The 26,151-nt window shown below is 32.6% G+C and overlaps 1 protein-coding gene and 2 long non-coding RNA genes across 6 annotated transcripts; 1 reads left to right on the top strand and 2 right to left on the bottom strand.

Moving 5' to 3' along the window:
* Positions 1 to 168: 168 nt before the first annotated feature.
* On the top strand, positions 169 to 10,873 carry LOC135846913 (uncharacterized). 2 transcript variants are annotated; one of them, XR_010559039.1, is made up of 7 exons: positions 169 to 536; positions 615 to 766; positions 860 to 2,011; positions 3,749 to 4,809; positions 5,124 to 6,247; positions 9,104 to 10,165; positions 10,498 to 10,873. It is a non-coding gene; the product is annotated as an uncharacterized LOC135846913 (long non-coding RNA). The 2 variants fall into 2 exon arrangements; XR_010559038.1 differs by lacking the exon at positions 615 to 766 and having other exon boundaries at positions 181 to 536.
* A 590-nt stretch (positions 10,874 to 11,463) lies between these two features.
* Positions 11,464 to 16,609, bottom strand: LOC135847235 (uncharacterized). 3 transcript variants are annotated; one of them, XR_010559122.1, is made up of 5 exons: positions 16,466 to 16,609; positions 15,579 to 15,700; positions 13,773 to 15,160; positions 12,220 to 13,293; positions 11,464 to 11,737 (listed from the first exon to the last, which is right to left on the bottom strand). It is a non-coding gene; the product is annotated as an uncharacterized LOC135847235 (long non-coding RNA). The 3 variants fall into 3 exon arrangements; XR_010559123.1 differs by having other exon boundaries at positions 15,587 to 15,700; XR_010559121.1 differs by lacking the exon at positions 15,579 to 15,700.
* Positions 16,610 to 20,290: 3,681 nt separating this feature from the next.
* LOC135847915 (uncharacterized) lies at positions 20,291 to 21,848 on the bottom strand. The gene is made up of 2 exons (XM_065367653.1): positions 21,599 to 21,848; positions 20,291 to 20,628 (listed from the first exon to the last, which is right to left on the bottom strand). Exons 1-2 carry the CDS (start codon positions 21,641 to 21,643, stop codon positions 20,335 to 20,337), a joined length of 339 nt encoding a protein of 112 aa, XP_065223725.1. The 5' UTR covers positions 21,644 to 21,848; the 3' UTR covers positions 20,291 to 20,334.
* Between the last annotated feature and the right edge of the window lie 4,303 nt (positions 21,849 to 26,151).

The following is a 26,151-nucleotide window of genomic DNA, read 5'->3' as shown; positions in this document are numbered from 1 at the left end:
TTTCGACGCTTATTTTTTTTTTTTACAAAATACCTACTTAGTTGATAAATTGGGTCGGGGAGATTCAGAAACTCAAATCGCAACTTTTGTGGAGGCTTACTGAGGAATTTCATAGACTATAATATCCCAAGAGTAGCAAAAAACCACGAATTTTTCGACCTCACTTTGAGAACCCCTGGCTCAGCTCTATGAACAGCTGTGGGCTCAAAATTTTCCAGGGTAGTCTCCCACTCAACGTTAACTTCCCTACCAATTGTCGTCAAAATTCAAGGTATATTTTTTTTCGATCCGCCTAAGTAGGTGGGTACCACCTACTAAAAGATGAACTATCGATGGTAACTTCAATCGAGTGTAATAAAATCTCTCGAAATAATCAGCAACTTGATAAAAATAATCCATACATACAATTTAGACGAGCACATGCTTGTATTCTGATTTCAATTCGAAAATAAGGCAGTTGAAAGCATCCTATTTTTCTCAGTGAATTTTCACAGTAACACAGCAAAATCATCATGGAAAAATCAGCAATAATCACGGTAAGCCTTTTTATTTTTCATTTTCATACAAATTTCTTTAGATTTTATTGAAATTGAGAACACGTTAAATTGGTTAAGCATGCCAAAACCTCGACCAAACTGCATAAAACTGCTCGAAATTCAAATTCAAAAGAAAAAAAAGGAAAATCGAATGTTGTACGTTAACATATCCAAAAATTAATAACTCTGACTAAAAAAAAATCATGATCTTGAAAGTTTTTAATCTTTCGGTAAGTATGTAGTTGTGTTGTTTTTTTTTTGAAAATTATAATCATTGTTACTTACTTGCACATTTACTTAGACTTTTACTCTATTTTTCACAGATCGCTACGTGGTACATTGTGTTCTTCATAGTCGCGTTCGCGTTATAGTTTACCATAGTATCATAGGTATAACAATAGTATTATGGATAAAACGGCCATAGAGAGTACTCTGTCGATCCCTTGGAGGCCTAACAACACTAATCCCATAGCTACTACATAAAAATTCAATAGGTATTCGCAACAGCATCAATAGGTATCAATAAAAAAATAATAAAAAATGTGGTCTGAAAGAGTTACATTGTAAAATAAATTGAATTGAATACATTTTTTTTTTTCAAGTATAATGTTATCGATTGATTACAATTTACAAAACCATGAAATCATGAAATAGTAACACATACAAAATTCAAATAATCATTCGAGTTTTTTTAATGCCGAGTTATAAAAATCTATCAAACAATCATTCAAAATCTTTAGAAAATTTCTGGAGGACATTTTCGTCTATAGGTAAAAATTAGAAATTTTCAATTTGAGATAAAATGAACGAAAAATGTTGAAAATTGTTTTGCACTCTATTTTCAACCTCTTGAGTCGATTTGTGACGATTTTCAGCTTTTCTGGCGCCTCCTGCAAATTATTGGATTTTCCTGCAAAATTGGAAAATTTTTTTCGATGTTTTTTTTTTTTTACAAAATTGTTGTTAAATCAAATCAGGGAAATTCATTAACTCAAATCGCAACTTCTGTGGGGGGGGGGGTTATTGAGGGATTGCACATGTTATAGTATCCCAAAAGTAATAAAAAACCACTGGTTTTTCGAAAATGAATCCACTTTGAGAATCCCTGGCTCATCCCTCTGAGCAGCTGGAGGGCTAAAAACTGTTCTGGGTACGTACAGTCTTTCACTCAACGTAAACTTTTCTACCAATTTTCGTCAAAATTCAAAATATATTTTTTTCCAATCGGCCTTAGTAGATACGTAGGTAGGTACGTCTACGTACCACCTACTAAAAGATGAATTATCGATGAAAACTTCAATCAAGCGTAATTAAATCTCTCGAATTAATCAGCAACTCGATAAAATAAATCATGAGTACAATTTTGTCGAGCACATTAAGGCAGTTGAAAGCAATAAAGCATCCTGTTTTCCTCAAGTGAATTTTCTCTGTAACACAGCAAAATCATCATGAAAATAATTACAAGATTAATTCAGGTAAGCCTTTTTATTTTTCATTATCATTACAAATTTCTTTGGGTTTTATTGAAATTGAGAACACATTAAATTTGTTAAGTATGCCGAAACCTCGACAAAACTGAGTAATTCAACGTCAACTCGACCAAGAAGAAGGAAGGGGGGGGGGGGGTCGGCGATTTTTTTGAAATTTTTCCTGTGGAAGAACCTCCTGAAGAGATGATTGATGGCGCAAATCGCAGCCCTCCAGTCCATTTTTAAAGACAGCCAGGGGGTGTCAAAGTTTGCAGTAAACCTAAAATATCATCCATTTCAGCAGTGGATTACTCGATAACCGTGCTACTAACAAAATGGAACTTTTTCCCATAGTTAGGGGTTTTAAAATGATTTTTGGTGATATCATAAAAATCAGTGTTGCCACTTTTTTTCGTACAAAAAATTAGCTCAAAAAGTTTCAAAACGTAGTTTTTATATCGTTCGTCGTCGTGGTTCCTTATCCTTTACAGGACATTGGAAATCGCCCGACTCCCAAAAATTCGGAAAAAAATAGGATGTCATTATTTCGTAAAGTCGTTTTTTAAATTCGTAAAGTCGTTTTTTAAAAAATTGAAAGTTTACAAAAAAATGTGATTTTTTGATTTAAAACATAAAAAAAAGTTTTGATTGGTGAAGTTGACCCATTTGACCCCTATCTTTACGCATCTGTTGAAAAAGTTGAATAACCCCTTTCACTCGATGAAATGAACTCCTCACAAAAAAATAAAAATTCAAAAAATTCAATTTTCAATTTCAAACATCAAAAAAAGTTTAAATTTATTCAGTAGTCTTATTTTGACCTCTTTCTGACGTACGAGGAAAAAGTTGATAAAAATTACACTCGCAGCAAAAAAATAAAAGTTCATTTATTTTTTGAATTTTTTTTCGAATTTTGATTTTTTGTGATGAGTTTATTTCATCGAGTAAAGAGGTTCTTTCAACTTTTTCAACGTATACGCATAAATTGGGGTCAAATGGGCCAACTTCACCAGGCAAAACTTTTTTTCATGTTTTTAATCAAAAAGTGGCATTTTTTTGCAAACTTTCAATTTCTTAAAATCAACTTAACGAAATAAAGCCATCCCAATTTTTTAATATGTTGTTCAGCATGAAAAATTATCCATAATATATTTTTTTCCAGAATTTTTGAGAGTCGGGACAATATGAAAACTACGTGTTGAAACTTTTTGAGCTAATTTTTGTACGAAAAAAAGTGGCAACACTGATTTTTATGATATCACCAAAAATCCTCCCAAAACCATAGCTATTGGAAAATGTTCCATTTTGGTAAGTATCGCGGTAATCGAGTAATCAATTGCTGATTGGATGATATTTTAGGTTCACTGAAAACTTTGACACCCCCTGGCTGCCTTTAAAAATGGGCTAGAGGGCTACGATTTGCGTCATTGGTCATCCCTTCAAAAGGTCTTTCCACAGGAAAAATTTCAAAAAAATCGCCTAACCCCCTACCACTTTTTGTTTGAATTGACGTGGAATGACCTAACTCCATGAAACTTCATAAAACTGCTCGAAGATCCAAAAGAAAAAGAAAAAAAGGGAAACCAAATGTCCTACGGTTTATTTTGATCGAAAAAAAAAAATCAGGAACTTGAAAGCTTTTGATCTTCTGATAATCTAGTTTCAATATATACCTATGTATTTAAAATCATGATCATTGTTACTTACTTGAATTTACTTACACTTTTACTCTATTTTCCACAGTTCGGTCTCTGGTACATGTTGATGGTCGCAGTCACGGCCATAGCATAGGTAACAATAGTGTTATGGATAAAATAGCCATGGAGAGTACTCTGTCCCTTGGAAGCCTAATACAAAACTAATCCCACACTACATAAAAATTCAAAATTCGCATCAGCATCTGTATCAATAAAAAAATGATCAAATATATGGGCTAAGACAAGTTAGTATGTAAAATGAATTAGATTCAATTCTTCTTCTTTTTTTTAAAGCAACTTTGCTGAAGTAAAATATCATTAAGTAATTGATTATGAAACCATGAAATGGAAATACACAATTCAAATAATCATTCGAGTGGTTTAAATGTTATAAAATGCTACAGCATGGATTAAATATGTGAAAACGATGGACTCATTAATTTTTTTTTTGATGGTGTTTACAATCGTTTAAAAAAAAAAAGATTCCACTTCGGTGACCCTTGCTCAGCTCTCTGGACAGCCAGGGGGCTCAACATTTTTCTGGGCAGTTTTCCACTCAACATTGAATTTTTCGTATTTAGAAAAATTAGTCTTATGAGCTTGAAACATCTAAATCAAAAATGGGGGGGGGGGAAGTAGTTTACTCAAAAAAGTGCGCAGAATCTGAAAATGACATAGTTTTTTTTTTTTCGCAAAACAATACGGATGTCGCTACGAACCCTTGAAGTAGGGCAAAAACGGCCATTTTCGCAACTTTGACAGTCCTTCCTGACCACAAAAACAACTCAAAATTAAAAACGTCACTCTGTTTTTTGTTTTAGGGTCTAAACTATCGACTAAGCCTATTTTAAACCCAAGTACAAAAAAAAGTCAAAAAAATTATCTAGTGTTATCGATGAAAACTTCAATCGAGCATAAGAAAATCTCTCGAATTAATCAGCAACTCGATAAAATAACCCACGAACGGATACAATTTTGTCGATCACATGATTTTTTAATTTCAATTCGAAAATAACGCAGTTGAAAGCATCCTGTTTTCCTCAGTGAATTTTTCTCATTAGGTAGCACAGCAAAGTCGTCATGAGAACTTATTCGTCAATAATCCAGGTAAGCCTTCTTAGTTTTCATTTCCTTACAAATTTCTCATTTAATTGAAATTGAGAACACGTTAAATTGGTTAAGCATGCCAAAACCTCTACCAAACTGCATAAAACTGCTCGAAATTCAAAAGAAAAAGAAAAAAAAGGAAAACCTAATATTTTACGTTCACTTTGACAAAAAAAATCAGGTGTTTGAAAGTTTTTGATCTTTTGTCACATAGGTATCTAGTTTTACTGTTTTTTTTTTTTTTAATTTTTATGTTTTTAAATCATGATTGTTGTTACTTGCATTTACTTACATTTTTACTCTATTTTTCACAGGTTGCTCTCTGGTACTTTGCGGCGTTCGCAGTTGTGTTCTTTTTTTAGTTTACCATAGTATCATAGGTAGGTAACAATAGTGTTATGGACAATACGGCCATAGAGAGTGGCCTGTCCTTTGAAGGCCTACAATATTCGCAACAGCATTAATAGTAAATAAAGAAATGATCAAAAATGTGGCCTAAAAGGAGTTAGTAAAATAAATTAAACTGAATAGATACCTACATTTTTTTTTTACCAACTTGCTTAGTACCTACCTAAATGTTTTTTAATTCAGTATAAGTATAAGTATGTTATCGATTGATTACAAAACCATGATATAGGCTAGAAATACGAAGTTCAAATGATAATTTGAGTTTTTTTTATGTCATAAGAGTAAAAACCTACCCAACAATTGTTCAAAATGTTTAGAAAATTTCTAGAGAACATTTTCGTCTATAGGTACAGTTAAAAATTAGAAATTTTTAATTTGAGATAAAATGAACGAAAAATGTTGAAAATTGGTTTGCACTCTTATTTTCAACCTCTTGAGTCAATTTGTGACGATTTTCAGCTTTTCTGGCGCCTCCTGCAAATTATTGGATTTTCCTGCAAAATTGGAAAATTTTTTTCGATTTTTTTTTTTACAAAATTGTTGTTAAATCAGATCAGGGAAATTCAGAAACTCAAATTGCAACTTTTTTAGGGGGTTATTGAGGGATTGCACAGGTTATAATATCCCAAAAGTAGCATAAAGCCACGGGTTCTTCGAAAATGACTCCACTTTGAGGACCCCTGGCCTGGCTCAGCCCTCTGAACAGCTGAAAGGCTAAAAATTGTTCTGGGTAGTCTCTCATTCAACGTAATCTTTCTTACCAATCTTCGTCAAAATTCAAAATATATTTTTTTCCAATCGGCCTTAGTAGGTATGTAGGTAGGTCCCACCAACTAAAAGATGAGTTATCGATGAAAACTTCAATCGAGCGTAATAAAAACGCTCGAATTAATCAGCAACTCGATAAAATAAATCATGAGTACAATTTTGTCGAGCACATCAAGGCAGTTGAAAGCATCCTGTTTTCCTTAGTGAATTTTCTCTGTAACACAGCAAAATCATCATGAAAATTATTACAAGATTAATCCAGGTAAGCCTTTTTATTTTTCATTATCATTACAGATTTCTTTGGATTTTATTGAAATTGAGAACACATTAAATTTGTTCAGCATGCCAAAACCTCGACAAAACTGAGTAATTCCACGTCAATTCGACCAAAAAGTAGTAGGGGGGGCGTCGGCGATTTTTTTGAAATTTTTCCTGTGGAAAAACGTATTGAAGGGATGATCGATGGCGCAAATCACAGCCCAACAGTCCATTTTTAAAGACAGCCAGGGGGTGTCAAAGTTTTCAGTGAACCTAAAATATCATCCATTTCAGCAGTGGATTACTTGATAACCGTGATACATACCAAAATGGAACTTTTTCCCATAGTTAGGGGTTTTCAAAGGCTTTTTGGTGATATCATAAAAATCAGTGTTACCATTTTTTTCATACAAAAAATAAGCTCAAAAAGTTTCAAAACGTAGTTTTTATATCGTTCAGACTCCCAATAATACTGAAAAAAATATATCACGGGCAACTTTTTTTGCTGAACAACATATTAAAAAATTGGGATGGCACTATGTCGCAAAGTTGATTTAAAAAATTGAAAGTTTGCAAAAAAATGTGATTTTTTGATTTAAAATGTAACAGTGGGGTCAGGAGGGACTGCTAGAAGAAGGAATTATGATAATTTTCTCCTAAGGTGGTTTTCTGAGAAATATTCCATTGAAAAGGAACATTTTCCAAATAAATACCTGGCTAGCTCTAGAATAGGCAATCCTTTCTACCTCAATGTACACAGTGAGAAGTTACTATACTATACTATAAATAAAGAAAGCCTTCTCGTACCAATTACTTATGGTTTTTATTTGCAGATGTTAGTGTAAAACAAGTAATTGAGCATATTATACCAACTAATTACAAGTAAACTTATAATTAATCTGTGTGTGAGATAGGTACTGAATATAAAACTACCTATCTTCTAACTCTCTGAGTAGGTGACTTAAAATACACATGGGCACAGCCCAAGAATTAACAATAAGCGAGAGTAATAGGAAAGAATACAATGTAGTTGCATTCTTTCTATATCAAATGCTGAGGGGATTAACACATCGTCACCTAGCATTCGTTATAATGGGTTAATAAAATGCAAGGTAAACATCACAAAAGTGAATACAGCATGCATAGTATACTTCGTGACATAAAATATAGCAAAGTACTCAGATGACATTTATGACATCATCTCAATAATTACTAAAAGGGCACTATGTAAGGGCGAACGCAACCCTGGTAAAAGAATTAAATGATTACCTTAGATAAGTAAGTACGCATTGTAATTGTACACTTTACCTGCCTCTCCTGTGCTGACCCCAAATATTAGTCACATCGGCAGGACACGTCAAAGACCCATTTTTGTAGAGATAGAGGCTCAGGTGTCCGGAGTAACCTGGCCAATAACTAGGGACGTGCCGCGATCTTACGTAGGATTTAACAAAGTTCGCGTTATAGAAAAGAAATCAAAAAGAACCATCCAAAGATGGGTATATTGCGAATCGCAAGCTGTATCAGCCTTGTAGGTACATATTTACTGAGAGCGACATTGGTCCGGAGAGCTCAAGTGTCCTGGACCAAGTGATTTTTCTAGCATCACGATCCTAGCAGCGAGGCTCGGATCGCGAATACATGACGTAGCTTATGGCTCCTCCCACAGGATTATAACCATAAGCAACACTCATAAAAAGATTATACGAATAACTACATAGGTGAGCAGGGCATATCCGCTCATCACAAAAACATAAAAAAAAGTTTTGATTGGTGAAGTTGACCCATTTGACCTCTATTTTTACGTATCTGTTGAAAAAGTTGAAAAACCCCTTTCACTCAATGAAATGAACTCCTCACCAAAAAAATAAAAATTCAAAAAAATTCAATTTTCAATTTCAAACATCAAAAAAAGTTTTTTATTCAGTAGTCTTATTTTGACCTCTTTCTGATGTACGAGGAAAAAGTTGATAAAAATCACACTCGCAGCAAAAAAAAAAGTTCATTTATTTTTTGAATTTCTTTTTCAAATTTTGATTTTTTGTGATGAGATTTCATCAAGTAAAGAGGTTCTTTCAACTTTTTCAACGTATACGCATAAATTGGGGTCAAATGGGCCAACTTCACCAGGCGAAACTTTTTTTCATGTTTTAAATCGAAAAGTGGCAATTTTTTGCAAACTTTCAATTTCTTAAAATCAACTTAACGAAATAAAGCCATCCCAATTTCTTAATATGTTGTTCAGCATGAAAAATTGTCCATAATTTATTATTTTCAGAATTTTTGAGAGTCGGAAAGATATGAAAACTACGTTTCAAAACTTTTTGAGCTAATTTTTTGTACAAAAAAAGTCGCAACACTGATTTTTATGATATCACCAAAAATCCTTTCAAAACCAAAGCTATTGGAAAATGTTCCATTTTGGTAAGTATCGCGGTTATCGAGTAATCCATTGCTGATTGCATGATATTTTAGGTTCACTGAAAACTTTGACACCCCCTGGCTGACTTTAAAAATGGGCTAGAGGGCTGCGATTTGTGTCATTGGTCATCCCTTCAAAATGTCTTTTCACAGGAAAAATTTCAAAAAAATCGCCTAACCCCCCACCACTTTATGTTTGAATTGACGTGGAATGACCTAACTCCATAAAACTTCATAAAACTGCTCGAAGATTCAAAAGAAAAAGAAAAAAAAGGGAAACCAAATGTCCTACGGTTTATTTTGATCGAAAAAAAAAATCAGGACCTTGAAAGCTTTTGATCTTCTGATAATCTAGTTTCAATATATAGGATATGTATTTAAAATCATAATCATTGTTACTTACTTGAATTTACTTACACTTTTACTATATTTTTCACAGTTCGGTCTCTGGTACATGTTGATGGTCGCAGTCTCGGCCATAGCATAGCTAACAATGGTGTTATGGATAAAATGGCCATAGAGAGTACTCTGTCCCTTGGAAGCCTAACAACACTAATCTCATACTTCATAAAAATTCAATATTCGCATCAGCATCATGTATCAATAAAAAAATGATCAAAAATATGGGCTAAAACAAGTTAGTATGTAAAATGAATTAGATTCAATTCTTCCTTTTTTTTTTTTTACCAACTTTGCTGAAGTTCATGTATATGTAATTATTTGATTATAAAACCATGAAATGGAAATACACAGTTCAAAAAATCATTCGAGTGGTTTAAATGTTATAGAAGGCTACAGCATGGATTAATATGCGAAAACGATGGACTCATTAATTCTTTTTGATGACGTTTGCAATCGTTTATTTGAAAATGATCCCACTTTGATGACCCCTTGCTCAGCCCTCTGGACAGCCAGGGGGCTTAAAATTTTTCTGGGTGGTCTTCCACTCAACATTGAATTTTTTGTATTTAGAAAAATTAGTCTTATGAGCTTGAAACTTCAAAAATCAAAAATCGGGGGAAGTAGTTTACTCAAAAAAGTACGTAGAATCCGAAAATGACCTTGGTTTCTTTCGTAAAACAATACGCATATATCGCTACGAACTCTTGAAGTAGGGCAAAAACAGCTCCATTTTCCCAACTTTGACAGTCTCTCCTGACCACAAAAACAACTCAAAATGAAGAAACTCACTCTGTTTTTTATTTTAGAATCCAAACTATCGATTACACCAATTTTCAACCCAAATACAAAAAAAAAGTCAAAAAAATTATTTAGTGTTATCGATGAAAACTTCAATCGAGCGTACTAAAATCTCTCGAATTAATCAGCAACTCGATAAAATAACCCACGAACAGATATGTACAATTTTGTTGATCAAATGATTTTTCAATTTCAATTCGAAAATAAGACAATTGAAAGCATCCTGTTTTCCTCAGTGAATTTTCTCAGTAGATAACACAGAAAAGTCTTCGTCATGAGAACTTATTCGTCAATAATCCAGGTAAGCCTTCTTATTTTTAATTTTCTTACAAATTTCTCTAAATTTAATTGAAATTGAGAACACGTTAAATTCGTTAAGCATGTCAAAACCTCGACAAACTGCATAAAACTGCTCGAAATTCAAAAGAAAAAGGAAAAAAAGGAAAACCGAATATTGTACATACGTTTACTTTGACAAAAAAAAAAAAAAAACAGGTGTTTGAAAGTTTTTGATCTTTTGTTACATAGGTATCTAGTTTTACTGTTGTTTTTTTTTTTTTCAAATTTTTGATGTTTTTAAATCATAATCGTTGTTACTTGCATTTACTTACACTTTTACTCTATTTTTCACAGGTTGCTCTCTGGTACCTTTCGATGTTCGTACCCCTGTTGTTTTATTAGTTTACCATAGTACCATAGGTAGGTAGCAATAGTGTTATGGACAAAACGGCCATAGAGAGTGCCCTGTCCTTTGAAGGCTTAACACAAACTCCATACTTACTGTATAAGATTCAATATTCGCAACAGCAATAATAGTACCTAAATAAAGAAATGATCAAAAATGTGGCCTAAAAGAAGTTAGTAAAATAATTTCAATTGAATAGACACCTACATTTTTTTTACCAACTTGCTTAGTACCTACCTAAATGTTTTTTAATTCAGTATAAGTATGTTATCGATTGATTACAAAACCATGATATAGGCTAGAAATACAAAGTTCAAATGATCATTTGAGTTTTTTTTTTATGTCATACGAGTAAAAAGCTACCCAACAATTGTTCAAAATCTTTAGCAAATTTCTACAGGATATTTTCGTCTACGGTTGAATATATTAGGTACTTTATAAAGAAAATTTGATCAGTCACTCCAATAATCTAAAATGAATTTATGCAATCTTCGAAGAATTTTGAGCTAAAAATTGATTTAGTTTCTTAGACTGCTTTGCGACTTATTGAAATGGCCCACTTGAAGATAAAATCAGGTATTATGATCTAATTAGTCCATAAAACATACATGTAGGTAGCTATTTTTAATGTTTCTTGAAAATTTCAAATTTCAGGAATTCATCAAGTGGAACTAATTTTTAGACTTCTTTTTTCAATTTTCAAGTTCAAATTACTTTGTTCTCTACTCAAAGTTAGTGAAATGAGGTTTCTAAGCCATCTAAAGCTTTGAGCAGATTTTAGTTGAATGAAATTTAGCACCTTAAAAATTATGCTCGATGATGTGCTTTCGGAAGTTTTGCAGTTTTGTTTGTCTGCATTTATGAATTTTTTTATTCAGGAGACCTTCTGACTGAAAAAAATTATCGACTTGAACTTTATTTTGAGATGATTTATTATTTATTCTACGAAACAATATTTTTTACTGAAATAAGTAGGTTATAGGTAAATGAAAAAACAAAATGATTAATCATTATAATGATTTGATCGAGGCAAAATAATGGTTCAAAGTGTTCAGTTCGTATTTTCACGCAAATATGGTCACCATTTTGGATTATTTTTTCCATGTTGTTCAACATTTTAACGCCGTTTTGTTAGTAAAAAAATGTGTGGACAATGCTGCCTATTGTGTAAACAACGCCCATTACGATCTGCGAATAATAGAATAAAATATTAAATAAACACATCTATAATAATGATTCATTAATCCTATTTTTATAAAAATAGCGTAGGTAACCAAGTCATAAGGAGATCAAATAATAAGCCAACTCCAGCTAGTTTTTTTGTTGTGATTTTTCGACACAAACTTTGTTTTCTTTTGCATTCAGGGTCACCAAGCTTACGTAGGATTAAAGAACCTTACAATTTTTCAGTCACCCGGTAGTTCTGTTCGTTTCGAATTCAAGAAAATGATAATTAATTAAATAAGTATATCAAGATTCGGCCTTTACAGAGCCATTTGATTTCCAAAGAAAAGCTCCAGAATGGCGTAAGGGGAGGGGATAATGGATTGAAATGAAGTATGTATAATTTACCAAAATTTATTTGTGATGAGAGTAGTAAGTATTTGCGTATAAAAGACTAAAAAATACAAGGAAATTAGTAAAAGAAAACAGAAAATAAAGAACCTTACCGTGACGACTTTTGTGAATGTTCCCATAATGGTTCTGTTGTGTTGCTGGAGAGATTCTTCTTTCACAGAGAACAGCAGAGTGCTCTCAACTGTCCTATTTTGAAAAGAAAATTATACTGGTTCAATTTGTTTATAATTACGGTGTTTAATCAGGTTGCTGATTAATTCGAGAGATTTTATTAGCGTTCATTGGAGTTTTTATCGATAATTAACTAATGTTATCGGAAAAGGAAATTGAACAACGAAAGAATGCCATCGATTGATTAAGAATTAGACCTATATTTCTTAGGGTTGATTCGAATTTATATCGGTGAGTTATTTTTGTTGTCTGTAAGACGTAGATATATTTTTTTTTTACAAAATTGTTGATGAATTGAGTCAGGGAGATTTAGGAACTTGAATCGTAACTTTTGAGGTGACTGAGAGATTGCACATGTTGTAATGCCCCAAAGTGGCCAAAACCCACGGTTTTTTCGATAATGACCCAACTTTGAGGAGCCCTGGCTCAACCCTTTGAACAGCAGGAAGGCTCAAATTTTATCTGGGTGGTATCTCACTCAAAGTAAACTTTTCCATTAATTTTTGCCAAAATCTCGGATACTTTTTTTCTTCGATCCACTTTGTTACTCGTATGAAATAAAGTTTCTAAGTCGTCTACATCTTCGAGCAGATTGAAACGATAGATAATTTTTGCAGGAATAAAATGAAAAAACACAACGATTTTATTGATTTGATCGAAGTAAAAAAAAAAAAATTATTTTCCCATGTTATTGTTTAAAGTTATATCTATTCGTTATTTTTGCTTACAAGGCTACGACTTAATGATTAAGTATTTGAACTTAGTATGTATTTCTATCATCTAGTATTACAATTATTAGAGGGTCAATTTAAAAACATAGGTATAAGTATAAGTAAAAGCGACGTTGGCGAGAAAAAAGGGCTACGTTAAATCCGTAGCAGGCCCTTACTGGATCAGTAGAGTACATTTTAACGCCGTTTTATCCACGGTTCTGAGAAATATTACAAAAATGGTTTGATAATGACGCTTACTGTGGCTATAATGCCCATTACGATCTGCGAATAATAGAATAAAAGGGTAAATAAAATATCTGTATGTACCTAATAATACCTAATTCATTAATCCTATTTTGATAAAAATAGCGTAACAAAATATGAGGAAATCAACAATTGGTAGTTCAAATTCAAAATAACAATGAATTGAAAATCAAAAATCAGGCTAAAAAATCAAATTTTCAAGAGGGGTACGTTACAAGTTGTTTTATCATCAAGATTCGGCGTCTACAGACCCATTTGATTTCCAAAGAAAACCTCCAAAATTGCCAAAAAAGTGTCAAGTTCTCAAAATTAGAAGGGAAGGGGAGAAGGGATTCGAATGAAATATTTACAACAATTTTATCGGTGATGAGGCTATAGTTGGTATAAGTATTTGGCTATAAAAATTGTGTGATGAACACATTTGAATTACCTACGAGAATAAAATGTAATATGTAGGTAAGGAAATTAGTAAGAAAACAGAAAATAAAGAACCTTACCGCGAGGATGTTTGTATATTTATTATACATGATGGTTCTGTTTTGTGTAGCTTGAGAAATTCTTCTTTCACAGAGATCAGCAAAGTGCTCTAGACTGGCCTATTTTGAGAAGAAAAGTATACTCGTGTAATTTTCTTATAACTGCGCAGTTTTACGTAGTAGGTTGCTGATTAATTCGAAAGATTTTATTAGCGTTGGTTGAAGTTTTTATCGATTATAACTAATGTTATCGGAAAAGGAAATTGAAAAACGAAAGAATGCCATCGATTAATTAGAATTAGACCTATATTTCTTAGGGTTGATTCGAATTTATATCGATGAGTTATTTTTGTTGTCTGTATAAGTACAAGAGAACCCTTTTCAAATTTCTATTCTCCGATTTAGATCGAAAGAACACGTCTTAAAACCTTAGTAATAAAAATTTCAAATAGGTAATGAAATTCATTTTTGGATTTTGGGTGAATTTTTAAAAATTTTTTAAACTCAAAGAAGCTGTTTTAAGGGAGATTCTGGAACGTTTTCATGAAATGTATAAATTTTTCTGAGTGAATGTGAGCCAATGTGAATAATTCTTTAAATTCAAACTCCCACACATCAAAAACTTTTAGTTTCGGGCATTCTGAAGCCACGGATGATTTTTTTAATCAGCTTCAGAAATTTCAAATGGCCCTCAAAAGACCCAGGGACTTTGGTTTGTGTTTACTGAACACATTTTCAATTTTTTTAGACGGTCATCGTGAAATTCGATTGAAGTTGAAGGCCAAAAAAATTCATATTTATAGCTTAAATGAGTTCTTTCCACATCAACTGAAACGACTCCCACAATGGGCTGCAATTTCAAACTGAGGTCCCTCTTCCAATTTCAAGTGAAAATGTAGTATCATACAATCATTCAAAATGTGACCTTGCAACCTATCAAAATAGGTTAGAATTTCTCAATAATTCCAAATTATTTCGACGAAATGGTTTATAAGCGTTTCTGAATGATTCTGAACCTAAAATTAAATCATACATATTTGCAGGATTTTTGAAAAAGTTTTCACACATTTATTTCTACCATCTGGTATTATAATATTACTTATCACTAATAAAGGCCATGGTAATTATGGCCAATATAGGCGAAAATGTCATGGAAAATCTCTGAAGATATAATATTTTTAGCTCTTATAATTATTTTAACGCTTTAAAAAAATGATTATAAGCGAATCTGGTAACAAAATAAAATACTTAAAATAAAATAATAAAGTCTATTCAGTATAGCCCATATTTTTTGGCTATTTCCCATAATTCTGCTGCTGTTGCATGTATTGAAGCTGTAGCATAGGATCAGTGCTGTCAGGATTTTAAGGGTAAGTATGGTACTGATACTGAATATGATCTGCGATGATCTGCGAAAAATAGAATAAAAGATTACTTAAATAATATTAATTTTAAAAAAATTACAATCATCAAGATTTTGAAAAATTTTGGGCTCCCTAGCTTTTTTTGATTCTGTGACAAAGTTTATTTTCTTATCCGTTCAGGGTCGCCAATTTAAGTTGGTGTAACATAACTTCAGAAAGCCACATAAGTTTTCGGTCATTTCGTACTTCCATCTATTCAAAATTTCAAATTCAAGAAAACAATGAATTGTTCCAAAGAAGGAGATTGTTCTTTTTTGCGGATAAATTCAAAGAACATGTCCTCAGACTCCGTGTCTAAAATTTTATAGTTGTTGAAATGGTTTTTTTTTTTGAATTCTATGGCAAATTTTTCATTTCCTTAATTCTTTTTTTTTCAGAAAAATTAACCAGTTTGAATATTTACCTACGCACTTGATTTCAATCCCCTTCATCTTGATTTCTTGAAAAACCAGCACTTTCAGATCATTTCGGAGCCTACCGCTACCTAGCTAATTTTCAAATCGTTTTCAGAAATCTCGAGTTGCTCTAAAAGGCAAAAAAAAATGATCTTTAAGAATATCATTTCATCGCAATTAGAAATATAGGTATGCTTCGTGGAATTTTTGCAAGTTTTTGAATTCTAGCTCCATTTGTTAAAATATTGGAAATTGAACTTGAGAAAAAAAACTGTTGAAAATCATTTTCGACCGCCAAACTCAAGAACAACAATCAATTAAAACACTTCACAACCTCCAGAAAATTCTAAATTTTGTTCATATATTTTCAACTCATGCGGTCCCTCCGAAGAAGTTTGGAATTCCTAGAGAAAATTGAAATCTCGCCGAAGGTTCCAGAATGACCTAAAAACTGGTAGGTTTTTAAAGTGGCAGGGAGAAAGAAAGGGGGCTGAATTTTCAATATTTTTACACTGCTTCAATTTGCATATAAAAATAAATAAAAGTCATGAAAAAAATTACCCCAAAAACATCTTTATAAATTAAAAAAAAAAAAATTGTCAACATTCAAAAATTTGCCAAGAATCCAAAAAAGACTTTGAGCATCTAAAATCATCTGAAATTTTTGATTACGTGAGCTCTTTTTTTTAACCAAATCGCTCAATTTTTATGTCTCTCAAGAAATTTGAAAAAAAATTCTCCAATGAGGCTTCCTACTATTTGGCTACCTTGAATACCTACTTATCTACCTAAGAATTGTGTGACAAAAATTCGAAAAATATAAAAAAAATATTACGAACACATCGTAATAATGTGTAAGAAAATTAGTAAGAAATTACGAAATAAAGAAGCTTACCGTGATGATTTTTGGCATGATGGTTTAGTTGTGTTGCTGCCCAGGTTCACTTTTCACCGAGAAGAACAGAAAGCTTTGAACTGGCTTGTTTTCTAATTGAAAAAAAAAAAAAAAATACTCGTGTCGTCTGTATTTTATGCGTTGTTTTATGGAGTTGCTGATTAGCTTTAGAGATTTATTACTCTCACTTAATTGAAAATTTTAATTGCAATTCTCATTATACTTACTGGAATTATTGGTATTGTTATGATTACCTAATTCGAATTTTCATCGATGAGTAATATGCTCGTTGTTAGTCAATTACGTCCAGTAAAAAACGCACGAGTCATCAAATCGCACCTCGGGAGTTATAAGGTCACATCTCAAAAAAAATCGATTTTGATGTTTTTACATTTTTGGGGTTTGCATGACCCCCTGCAACCAAAAATAACACTTTGAGTCGGGTATGCTGCTTAGATCATGTAAAAAATGCAAAGGGCCTAACTCAAAATTTCTACAACATTGCAAGTTGTTTGGAGTTATAAGGTCACATCTCAAAAAACTCCTCTTTCTTTGAGTAAAATTTGCACATACAAAGTGTCAGAAACCAGTTTCGATAGTGTTGAACGTTTTTAAGATGTAAAATAATCACAAGGAGTGTATTTTTTGTAGGTTTGTTCCAAAACAAAAAATTTTTAAAATAGAACATTTTTCAGAAAAATTAATTTGCATATATATTAAAATTTTAGTTTTTTGGGAAAAACTCAAAAACTAAGCACTCTAGAAAAAAACTAACGACATTATGTCGATTGGAAATTTAATTCTCTACAATTTTGTTAACATGAAAATTTTTTTGGACGCTTTTTTTCGCCTCCAGATCACTTTTTATGAAAGGTTATAACTCAAAATGTTTTCCAAACATTGAAATATTTCCTCTTTAAGATTTTATTTTTCAAAATATTCTTATGCTAAATGAAGGTAGGATACCCAATCTTCAAAATGACATGCTATTCATTCCTCACAATTGATTATAAGTTGATGAAAATAATGAATCAAGTTTAAAAAAAAAAGAAAATCACTCTCCTGTAAAATTTCACTTTTTTGAGATGTGACCTTATAACTCCCGAGGTGCGAAATGATAATATCAATCTTCCAACTGACCCCGGATAACCCTTGAAAAATTGGTCAATCGCTTATTTTTGGATAAATTCCTGTTCTGAAAATTTTTTTCTTCGTAAATATTTCTCATTAATTATGCCCAAATATTGAAAGATATAATTTGATGGAACTGGGAAAATATTTTTGGAATGCACTTAGTCGGGGAGCCCACTTAAGGATAAATTGCACCCCCGTCGATCCTCCGGGGGCAACTTTTTTCTTGAAGAGGGAGTCCTAAGGAACATTTCTAGCCTTTGTACCCAAAAAAAAAGTGGTCCTACTGACAAAATGGCGGCCATTTTGATAGACAGGTCATGCCGAAATCGCAGATTTTGCGTTCCAACATAGGACTTGCACAAAATTTTTCAATCTGTACAAAGATAGATCGAAAGAACAAGCAAAAATTTATCACCTGTCAAAATTTCTAGTGCTAACGTGCGTTTTTCGATTTTTGGCGAATTTTTTGAAAATCAAATTTAGGCCAAAAATGGGGGGAAAAAAATCAAAATTTTACCAAATTGATCAAGAAAGCTGAAATTTGGGATACACCCTATTTTCGACATGCAAAATCGATTGGAAACAGTTTCAAACTGTTTTGAGCAGTTCTGGCGCCTCCAGCAGATTTTTGAAACTCGAAATTCCCACAACATTTCACCAAAATGGAGTTGAAAAGCTGAAATTTATTCTGTAAACTAATTTCAATGCGCTACGAAGTACTGCAGGTGAATTTCAAGTCGCTTTGTAGCCTCCAGAGATTTTTTGAAAATTACTGGAGCCTCCATCAGATTTTTGAAACTTTAAATTTCCTAAAAATTTCATCAAACGGAGATGGAAAGTCAAAATTTATTCTGCAAACTAATTTCAATGCGGTACGAAGTCGTCTGCTGGTGGATTTCAAGTCGTTTTGGAACCTCCAGCGACTTTTTGAGAGGTCATGTGGTCTTTTTTGGAAAATTGAAATTTCCAAAAAGTAGCTGGAAGCTTCAAAATCATTTAAAACCATTTGAACCTCCATGTAGTCGACTTCATATCGTATTTAAATTAGTTTGCGAAGTAAATTTCAGCTTGCCAACTCCATTTGGTAAAATGTTGCGGGAATTTCAAGTTTCAAAAATCTACTGGAGGCTCCAGTAATTTTCAAAGTCGCTGGAGGCTCCAAAATGATTTGAACCCACTTGAAGTCGTCTTCAGAGGATGTTAAAATTGGAGTGTACAGTAAATTTCAGCTTTCCATCGCTATTTGATGACATTTTGTAAAAATTTAAAGTTTCAAATATCTGATGGAGGCTCCAGGAACTTTCAAAAAGTCGCCAGAGGCTCCAAAACGACTTGAAATCCCCCTGCAGTTGACTTCGTAGTGTATTGAAATTAATTTTACAGAATAAATTTCAGCTTTCCAACTCCATTCTGGTGAAATGTTGTGGGAATTTCGAGTTTCAAAAATCTGCTGGAGGCTCCAGAACTGCTCAAAACAGTTTGAAACAGTTTCCCTCATTTCTGGCCTAAATTTGATTTTCAAAAAATTCGCCAAAAATTGAAAAACGCACTTTAGCACTTGAAATTTTGATAGGTGATAAGTTTTTGCTTGTTCTTTCGATCTACCTTTGTACAGATTGAAAAATATTGTGCAAGTCCTATGCTGGAACGCAAAATCTGCGATTTCAGCATTACCTGTCAATCAAAATGGCCGCCATTTTGTGAGTAGGGCCACCTTTTTTTTTTGAGTACAAGGGCTAGAAATGTTCCTTAGGACTCCCCCTTTAAGAAAAAAATTGCCCCGGAGGATCGAGGGGGGGTGCAATTTATTCTTAAGTGGGCTCCCCGACTAACTGGTGCCAATTTTCTGGTCATTATTGCCAATTTGAGAAAATCGAGGAAAATATTCACAAATATTATCAAATGGGGGGGGGGGGGCTCAAAACAGGTTCAAATAGGGACTAAAGTGAAAAAAACCATAGATTTTTTCGAAAATGTTCCTTCTTTGAGGGCTCATATCTATCCCTTTCTGGGGGTATTTTGGAGGTGAAATTTTTCCTGCGTAAATTTCAACTCAAAATAAAGATCGCTGGCGAATTTTGTCAAAATCCTCCAAAATTTTTTTTTTCATGATCCACCTGAGTATTGAAAAAGGAGGTAAGAGGGGCAATATTACCATGAAAATTGACAATGAGTTTGGATTGTTTTTGTTTTACAACAAAGTTATTTTTCAAAGTACATACTAGACCACTTGTTATAAAAACAAGTTTTGTCACCTTATCTAAAACTTGGTTATACACACCTACTTAATTACTTACCTATCTATTATTTTCATGCTTTAATTATAATGTAGCAGCATGTTTACTGATGGAAGATGTAAAATTCCTTTAGCCAGGATCGGCGAGGGTGTTATGCCATGATTTCAATTAATATGTAGACAGTGTGTTTGGTGTTTTTAAACTCGGAGGTGTGAACTCATTCGCCAAATACGCTAATTGTTCGTGCAAATTGTCAAAATAATTCTAATTAACAGAAAAATCTTCGAGAATACCTATTTGGTGACTTCGTGTTTAGCACGTGATCGCCCAATTCGTAGGATAACATCTATAGCTTCTTATTTTTTTTTTGGCGAAAAATCTTCTTTCGAAGTACCTAATAAAAACGTTCCGAGAAAAAAAATCAATTTTCGACACCAAACGATGAAACAAAATATAAAAATTCGATCATTTATTCAGACCATAATGACGTTTTATTTCTCAAACCAATGGTTCGGTTCGTTTCGGTAACTTGGCCTTTAGCTCTCGATCAACTAGATCGTAAATTTTCTGAGCTTCTGATTTCAACGCCTCGTCTATGTTTACCTCGACTTCTTGGAGCTTACGTTGTTTGAGTATTTCTGGTAATTGTTTCAAAGCAACGTTGGGATCTGAACTGAGAGTAACCGTCGATGGTGTTAAACCTACTGCGCTGGCTAAGCCCTTGGCCATACTTGCTAGTGCACTGAAGATCGCAGTAGAGGTATGGATGTGTGAAAGCAACAGTATAAACATCTGTAAAAAAAATAAATAAAAAATAGCAAAAAGTAGTAGGTAGCAACAGGTGCTAGATTTAGTTGAGCTGTTTGATGATTATTAAGTATCAGCGAATAAATACGAGATGAGATCTGTGCCTCTCGATAGCAATTTCAGACTTTCAGTGGATAATTTTAGAACGAATGGCAATGGCAATATTTGAGATAGTCTTAGATAGCGTTGTGATAGACGAAAAGTTGCCTAATGAAAGAGCAGATGGCGCACGAAGCTCGTATAAAGTTGTTATTTTGAGCGTTAGATGGTAGACTAAGCTTCGTTTTAAACTCCTGAGAGTGAAATGAAATGTCACGAGGCGAAGAGTGAAACGGAAGGAAACAGACTCAACAAGTGGCATATCCTCGTATTTTTAAAAGGGGTCGACAAATTAATGGCAAATGGTTTAGTTGTTCGAGGTTACGAGGTACAAATGCGATAATTAGTAGGTACCTAGCTTATTTGAAACCCTGATTCCTTTTTTGCTTTTCCTTCCTCTTTTATAAAAGATGAATTTAGGTATTTTTCGTTTGATTTTAGAATAGACCTGTAGTTGTTGGTGGAGCTCATTTCGAAGTGTTTAGAAGCTATTTTAAAGTACAGTTTTTGAAAAAATGTTGCCAACCATTCAACTTATCTTACTTCTAGTCATTTTTTTCCACGTAGATTTCTCGTTGTCGTTTCAAATACACGTATTTTATCTTGTTTCATGTCCTAAAAATACTATTTCCTCTTGGGAAATGTTTTTCGCACTTCACGATTGTGTAATATGCGAGTAAAATCTTCGCCCTTGTTGTCGAATCCTACAGTGCTCCTTCTACCTATCTTGTTCCTTCTTTGTGTGGCGGCTAAATCCGCTTTATAGTAACTTGTCTGAAGTAATCACCTACCGTATCCTTATTATTATCATCAAACGATTAATTAACACATTTTAACATAGTAACGATTTAATTACCAAATACGTTGTAGCATAAGTCGGCCTCATCATCGTTGTTTCCATTAAAATATTACGTATTGTAGGTACCTACTACGTAATATATTGTGCTTGGATGTATATGGGGATGTGTATATTAGATTATCTTCTATAGCGTGCTCCTCCTCTTCCTCCTGAGTGTATTATAAGAGTGCACTTGGAATTGAATTTCTCGCGAAATTTATATACAAGTATGAGAGGTACTAGGTATACGATGGTGAACTTGAACTGAAAAAATATACGTACGAGTGTTGGGTTTGGGTTACGGGTACGTGAGCCCAGAGTCTTAATGAATAATACATAAATCATCATTATTTCAACGTGTTCGCTGTTCGCATTATTATCGTATAGCGTCGTAAATAAAATGAAAAAGTGAAGATCAAGGTAAAGTTGAATACAATGTGCTGGCGGTTTGCTTTGCTGCAGTTCGTATTTATTGGATTTCGATCGAGTGTGTGAGAATTGATGCAGCGGATTCACATATTTTGTTGAGTTTTGAGGTTATGGTACCTACTTCTCAAGTGCTTTAATTCATTTTTGGGGGGAGGGGGGGTTCTAGCGAATCGATTAATTTTGAAGAAGTCAGAGTGTTTGAGTTTTTAATACATATTAAAGAATCGACGTGATGTTATTTTAATCCTTTTTGAAAAACAAAAACGAATTTGAAAAGACCGATCACTCTTTATGATCAAAATTGAAAACCAAAAAATTTATCGACCAATAAAATAAATTCAAAAAAATTGTTTTTTGAAAAAAGAGTAAGTACATTAGGTACCTATTTTGATTATTTTTGACGGACAAACGCAAACGCGAATATAAAAATATCGATGATCAAAATCAAAAATTCAAAAAAAAATATCGATCATGGAAATAAATTTTTGACAGATGAAAGCGTACCTATAAGTATAAAATTGATTTTTTTCATGTTGAATGAAATACGTTTTATGATATTAAAGTATCAAGAATTGTAAATGAATTGATTTTCGATCATGCTCGCTTTTAGATCGAAGGATTGAGAGAAATTTTGCCGTAGTTGTTGTTTGTTTTAATGTGGCCATTTTTTTGAAATACCAAAACTTCATTTTAGATTTTATCATTTTATGTTTCGTTGTAGGTAGTTTAAATGACTTTCAAATTTTTACTCATAGTAAATTCTTTGAAAAAATTTTTTCTCATTATTTCGAGTTTCTTGCCAATTTTTTGGCCATTTTAAAAATTTATCAATGTTTTAAAACATCGTTTTTTATATTATTTCATTTTTTTTGTATTTTTACAATTTCTGTTTTGATTAGTTCAATTTTCAAAAAATTCTGCAGTTTTTTTTTGCAATTTCAAATGTTTTTTTGCCAGTCTTTTTTACGTGTTTAACTCATTTCGAATGTTTTCAATTTTAATTACTTAACTTTCAATTTTGCAATTTTTTTCAATGATGCTTGGATGTTGATGTTGAATATTATTGATGATGCGGATTTCAAACTATTGGTGTTGGATCTCGAGTACGATGCTGAATGTTGAATGTTGATATTGTATGGTGAGATGTTCGTGGTACCTACTGCTGGCATTCGTATTAATATCTACTGAATGTAGGTGGTAGTGTTGATTTGATATTGACGTAAATAAAATATGGATGTTGATTGTACTGTTGCTATTCATTTCAAATGGTTTTTTATTTGCTTTTTTTTTTGTTTCTAAATTATACATATTGTATTTTAGTACTTTTCAATTTTTATTAATGTTGATGTGTATGTTGAATGTTGGCGTTGAATGTTGACTGTCAATGTTGCATGATAATGTCAAAGGGTTATGCTGATGATGCTGTTGATGTTGATTGTTGAATGTTAAAATTGAGTGTTGAAGTTGAATGTTGATGTAAATGTTCAATGTTGATGGTCAATACTGGATGTCAAAGTTGATGGGGAAAGTTGAATATTGATATAAGTGTGTATGTTGGCTATAATGAGGATGTTGATGTTGAATGATGATGGTCAATATAGGATGCCAATATCGATGTAGAGAAAAAAATGGATGTTGATGAAGATTGTTGATGTGAATGTTGAATGTTGATGTTGATTGTTGACTGCAATGTTGATTGATGAAGTTGAATGTTGATTATTGATGATAAATGTTGATGGTTGATCATTAATTTTGAATGTTGATTTTTGATTATTGATGTTGTATGTTGATTATGGGTGCTGATTGCTGATTATTGATGCTGTATGTTGATTGTTGATGTTGAATGTTGGTCGATGATCGCAGATTTTGAATGTTTATGAGTGGTATCTTGATGTTGAATATCAATTTTGATGGTACGCAATGCTGATGTTGATTGGAGATGTTGAATGTTGATGTTTGATTATTGATGGGAAATGTTGGTTGTTGATTATTGATAGTAAATGTTGAATGTTGATTATTGATAGTAAATGTCGAATGTTGATTGTTGATGGGGAATGTTGAATGTTGATTGTTGATGTTGGCTGTTGATTGCAGATTTTGAATGTTTATAAGTGGTATCATGATGTTGAATATCAATTGTGATGGTATGCAATGCTGATGTTGATTGGAGATGTTGAATGTTGATAGTTGATTATTGATGGTGGATGTTGATCCGTTCATTATTGATATTGAATGTTGATCATAGATGATGAATGTTGATTGTTGATCATTGATGCTGATTGTTGAATGTTGATTGTTGATTATTGATGATGAATGTTTATTGTTGATTGATTATTGTAAATTTTGAATGTTTATGATGTGGTATATTGATGTTGAGTATCAATTTTGATGGTACACAATGCTGATGTTGATATGCGATGTAGAATGTTGATGTTTGATTATTGATGGGAAATGTTGATTGTTGATTATTGATAGTAATTGTTGAATGTTGATTATTGATGGGGAATGTTGAATGTTGATTGTTGATGGGGAATGTTGAATGTTGATGTTGGTTGTTGATTGTAGATTTTGAATTTTTATGATGTGGTATCTTGATGTTGAAATTCAATTTTGATGGTATGCGATGCTGATGTTGATTATTGATGTGGATTGTTGATGGTGAATGTTGATGGTTGATTATTGATGGTGGATGTTGATCGTTCATTATTGATATTGAATGTTGATCATAGATGTTGAATGTTGATTGTTGATTATTGATGTTGTATGTTGATTGTAAATTTTGAATTTTTATGATGTGGTATATTGATGTTGAGTATCAATTTTGATGGTACACAATGCTGATGTTGATATGTGATGTTTGATTATTGATGGGAAATGTTGATTGTTGATTATTGATAGTAATTGTTGAATGTTGAATGTTGATTGTTGATGTTGAATGTTGATTGTTGATGGAGAATGTTGAATGTTGATGTTGGTTGTTGATTGTAGATTTTGAATTTTTATGATGTGGTATCTGGATGTTGAAATTCAATTTTGATGGTATGCGATGCTGATGTTGATTATTGATGTTGATTGTTGATGGTGAATGTTGATGGTTGAATATCGATATTGAATGCTGAATGTTGATTTTTGATGTTGATTGTTGATGTTGAATGTTTATTGCAGATTTTGAATGTTTATGAGTGGTATCTGGATGTTGAATATGAATTTTGATGGTATGCAATGCTGATGTTGATGGGTGATGTTGAATGTTGATGTTGATGGGTGATGTTGAATGTTGATGTTGACGGAAATATGTAATTCGAATTCTTCATTCTGCTCTGCTCTCTTCTACATACTTACATTGGTAGGTACCTATGTACTTCTACCTAGTGACATCTTTAAATGTGTGAGATTTGAATTTAAACTCATTTTCGACTTGAAAACTAAATATTTGATACTTATTTTTTTTCTGAAGGAATTCAGTTGGGGTTCTCAAAGAGTCATAATACTTATTGAGTAAAATTTATTGAAAACTCAAGTGAAAATTTTCTTTATAAAAGAAGCTTTTGCAAACAAACGAACCCTTTGTCTTTTCACAGCAATTTCGACTACTAGATATATCGCGAAAAACACCTGATAAAAATTGAAATCGAACTTCAAAGAGAAGGCGAAAAGGCGTGAAAATAAAAAGCTTATTCGAAAGAACCGCCGAAAGAATTTTGTAAAGGTGGGAAAAACGTATTTATGATTCCAGCTCCGGAACGAACTACTGCATCCCTCTTTTATAACTCTTCATCCCCGTTTCCTTATTCCAATACAAGTAGGCGAATTATCGTCGTCATCTCGAAGAATGTTTTCTTATAATTTTCATCGGATTAACGTCGTTGTGGTAGCGAGGAAAGAAGGGCACAACAACAACGTAGGTAACAGTTACGAAATACTTTCCTTTTTTTTCTCAGAAACTGAGCCAAGTTAAGAAATGAAAAAAAAATTGTTTATGTTTTCTTAGCGTGGAATTATATTAAGAAAGGTGCTGCCTGCAGCAACAACATGTCTATTCTGCTTTTTCTTTTTATGAGACAACAAGTTTTTTTTTCTCGAGAAACGTAAAAGTTGGAGCATTTTTCTTGGTAGGAGGAGGGGGATAGAGGCATTATACG

The sequence above is a fragment of the Planococcus citri genome, chromosome 5, assembly GCF_950023065.1.
Source record: "Planococcus citri chromosome 5, ihPlaCitr1.1, whole genome shotgun sequence".
Classification (NCBI taxonomy): Eukaryota; Metazoa; Arthropoda; class Insecta; order Hemiptera; family Pseudococcidae; genus Planococcus; species Planococcus citri.
Note: the sequence above shows the minus strand (reverse complement) of the source record. Positions and strands in the feature narration are given on the sequence as shown.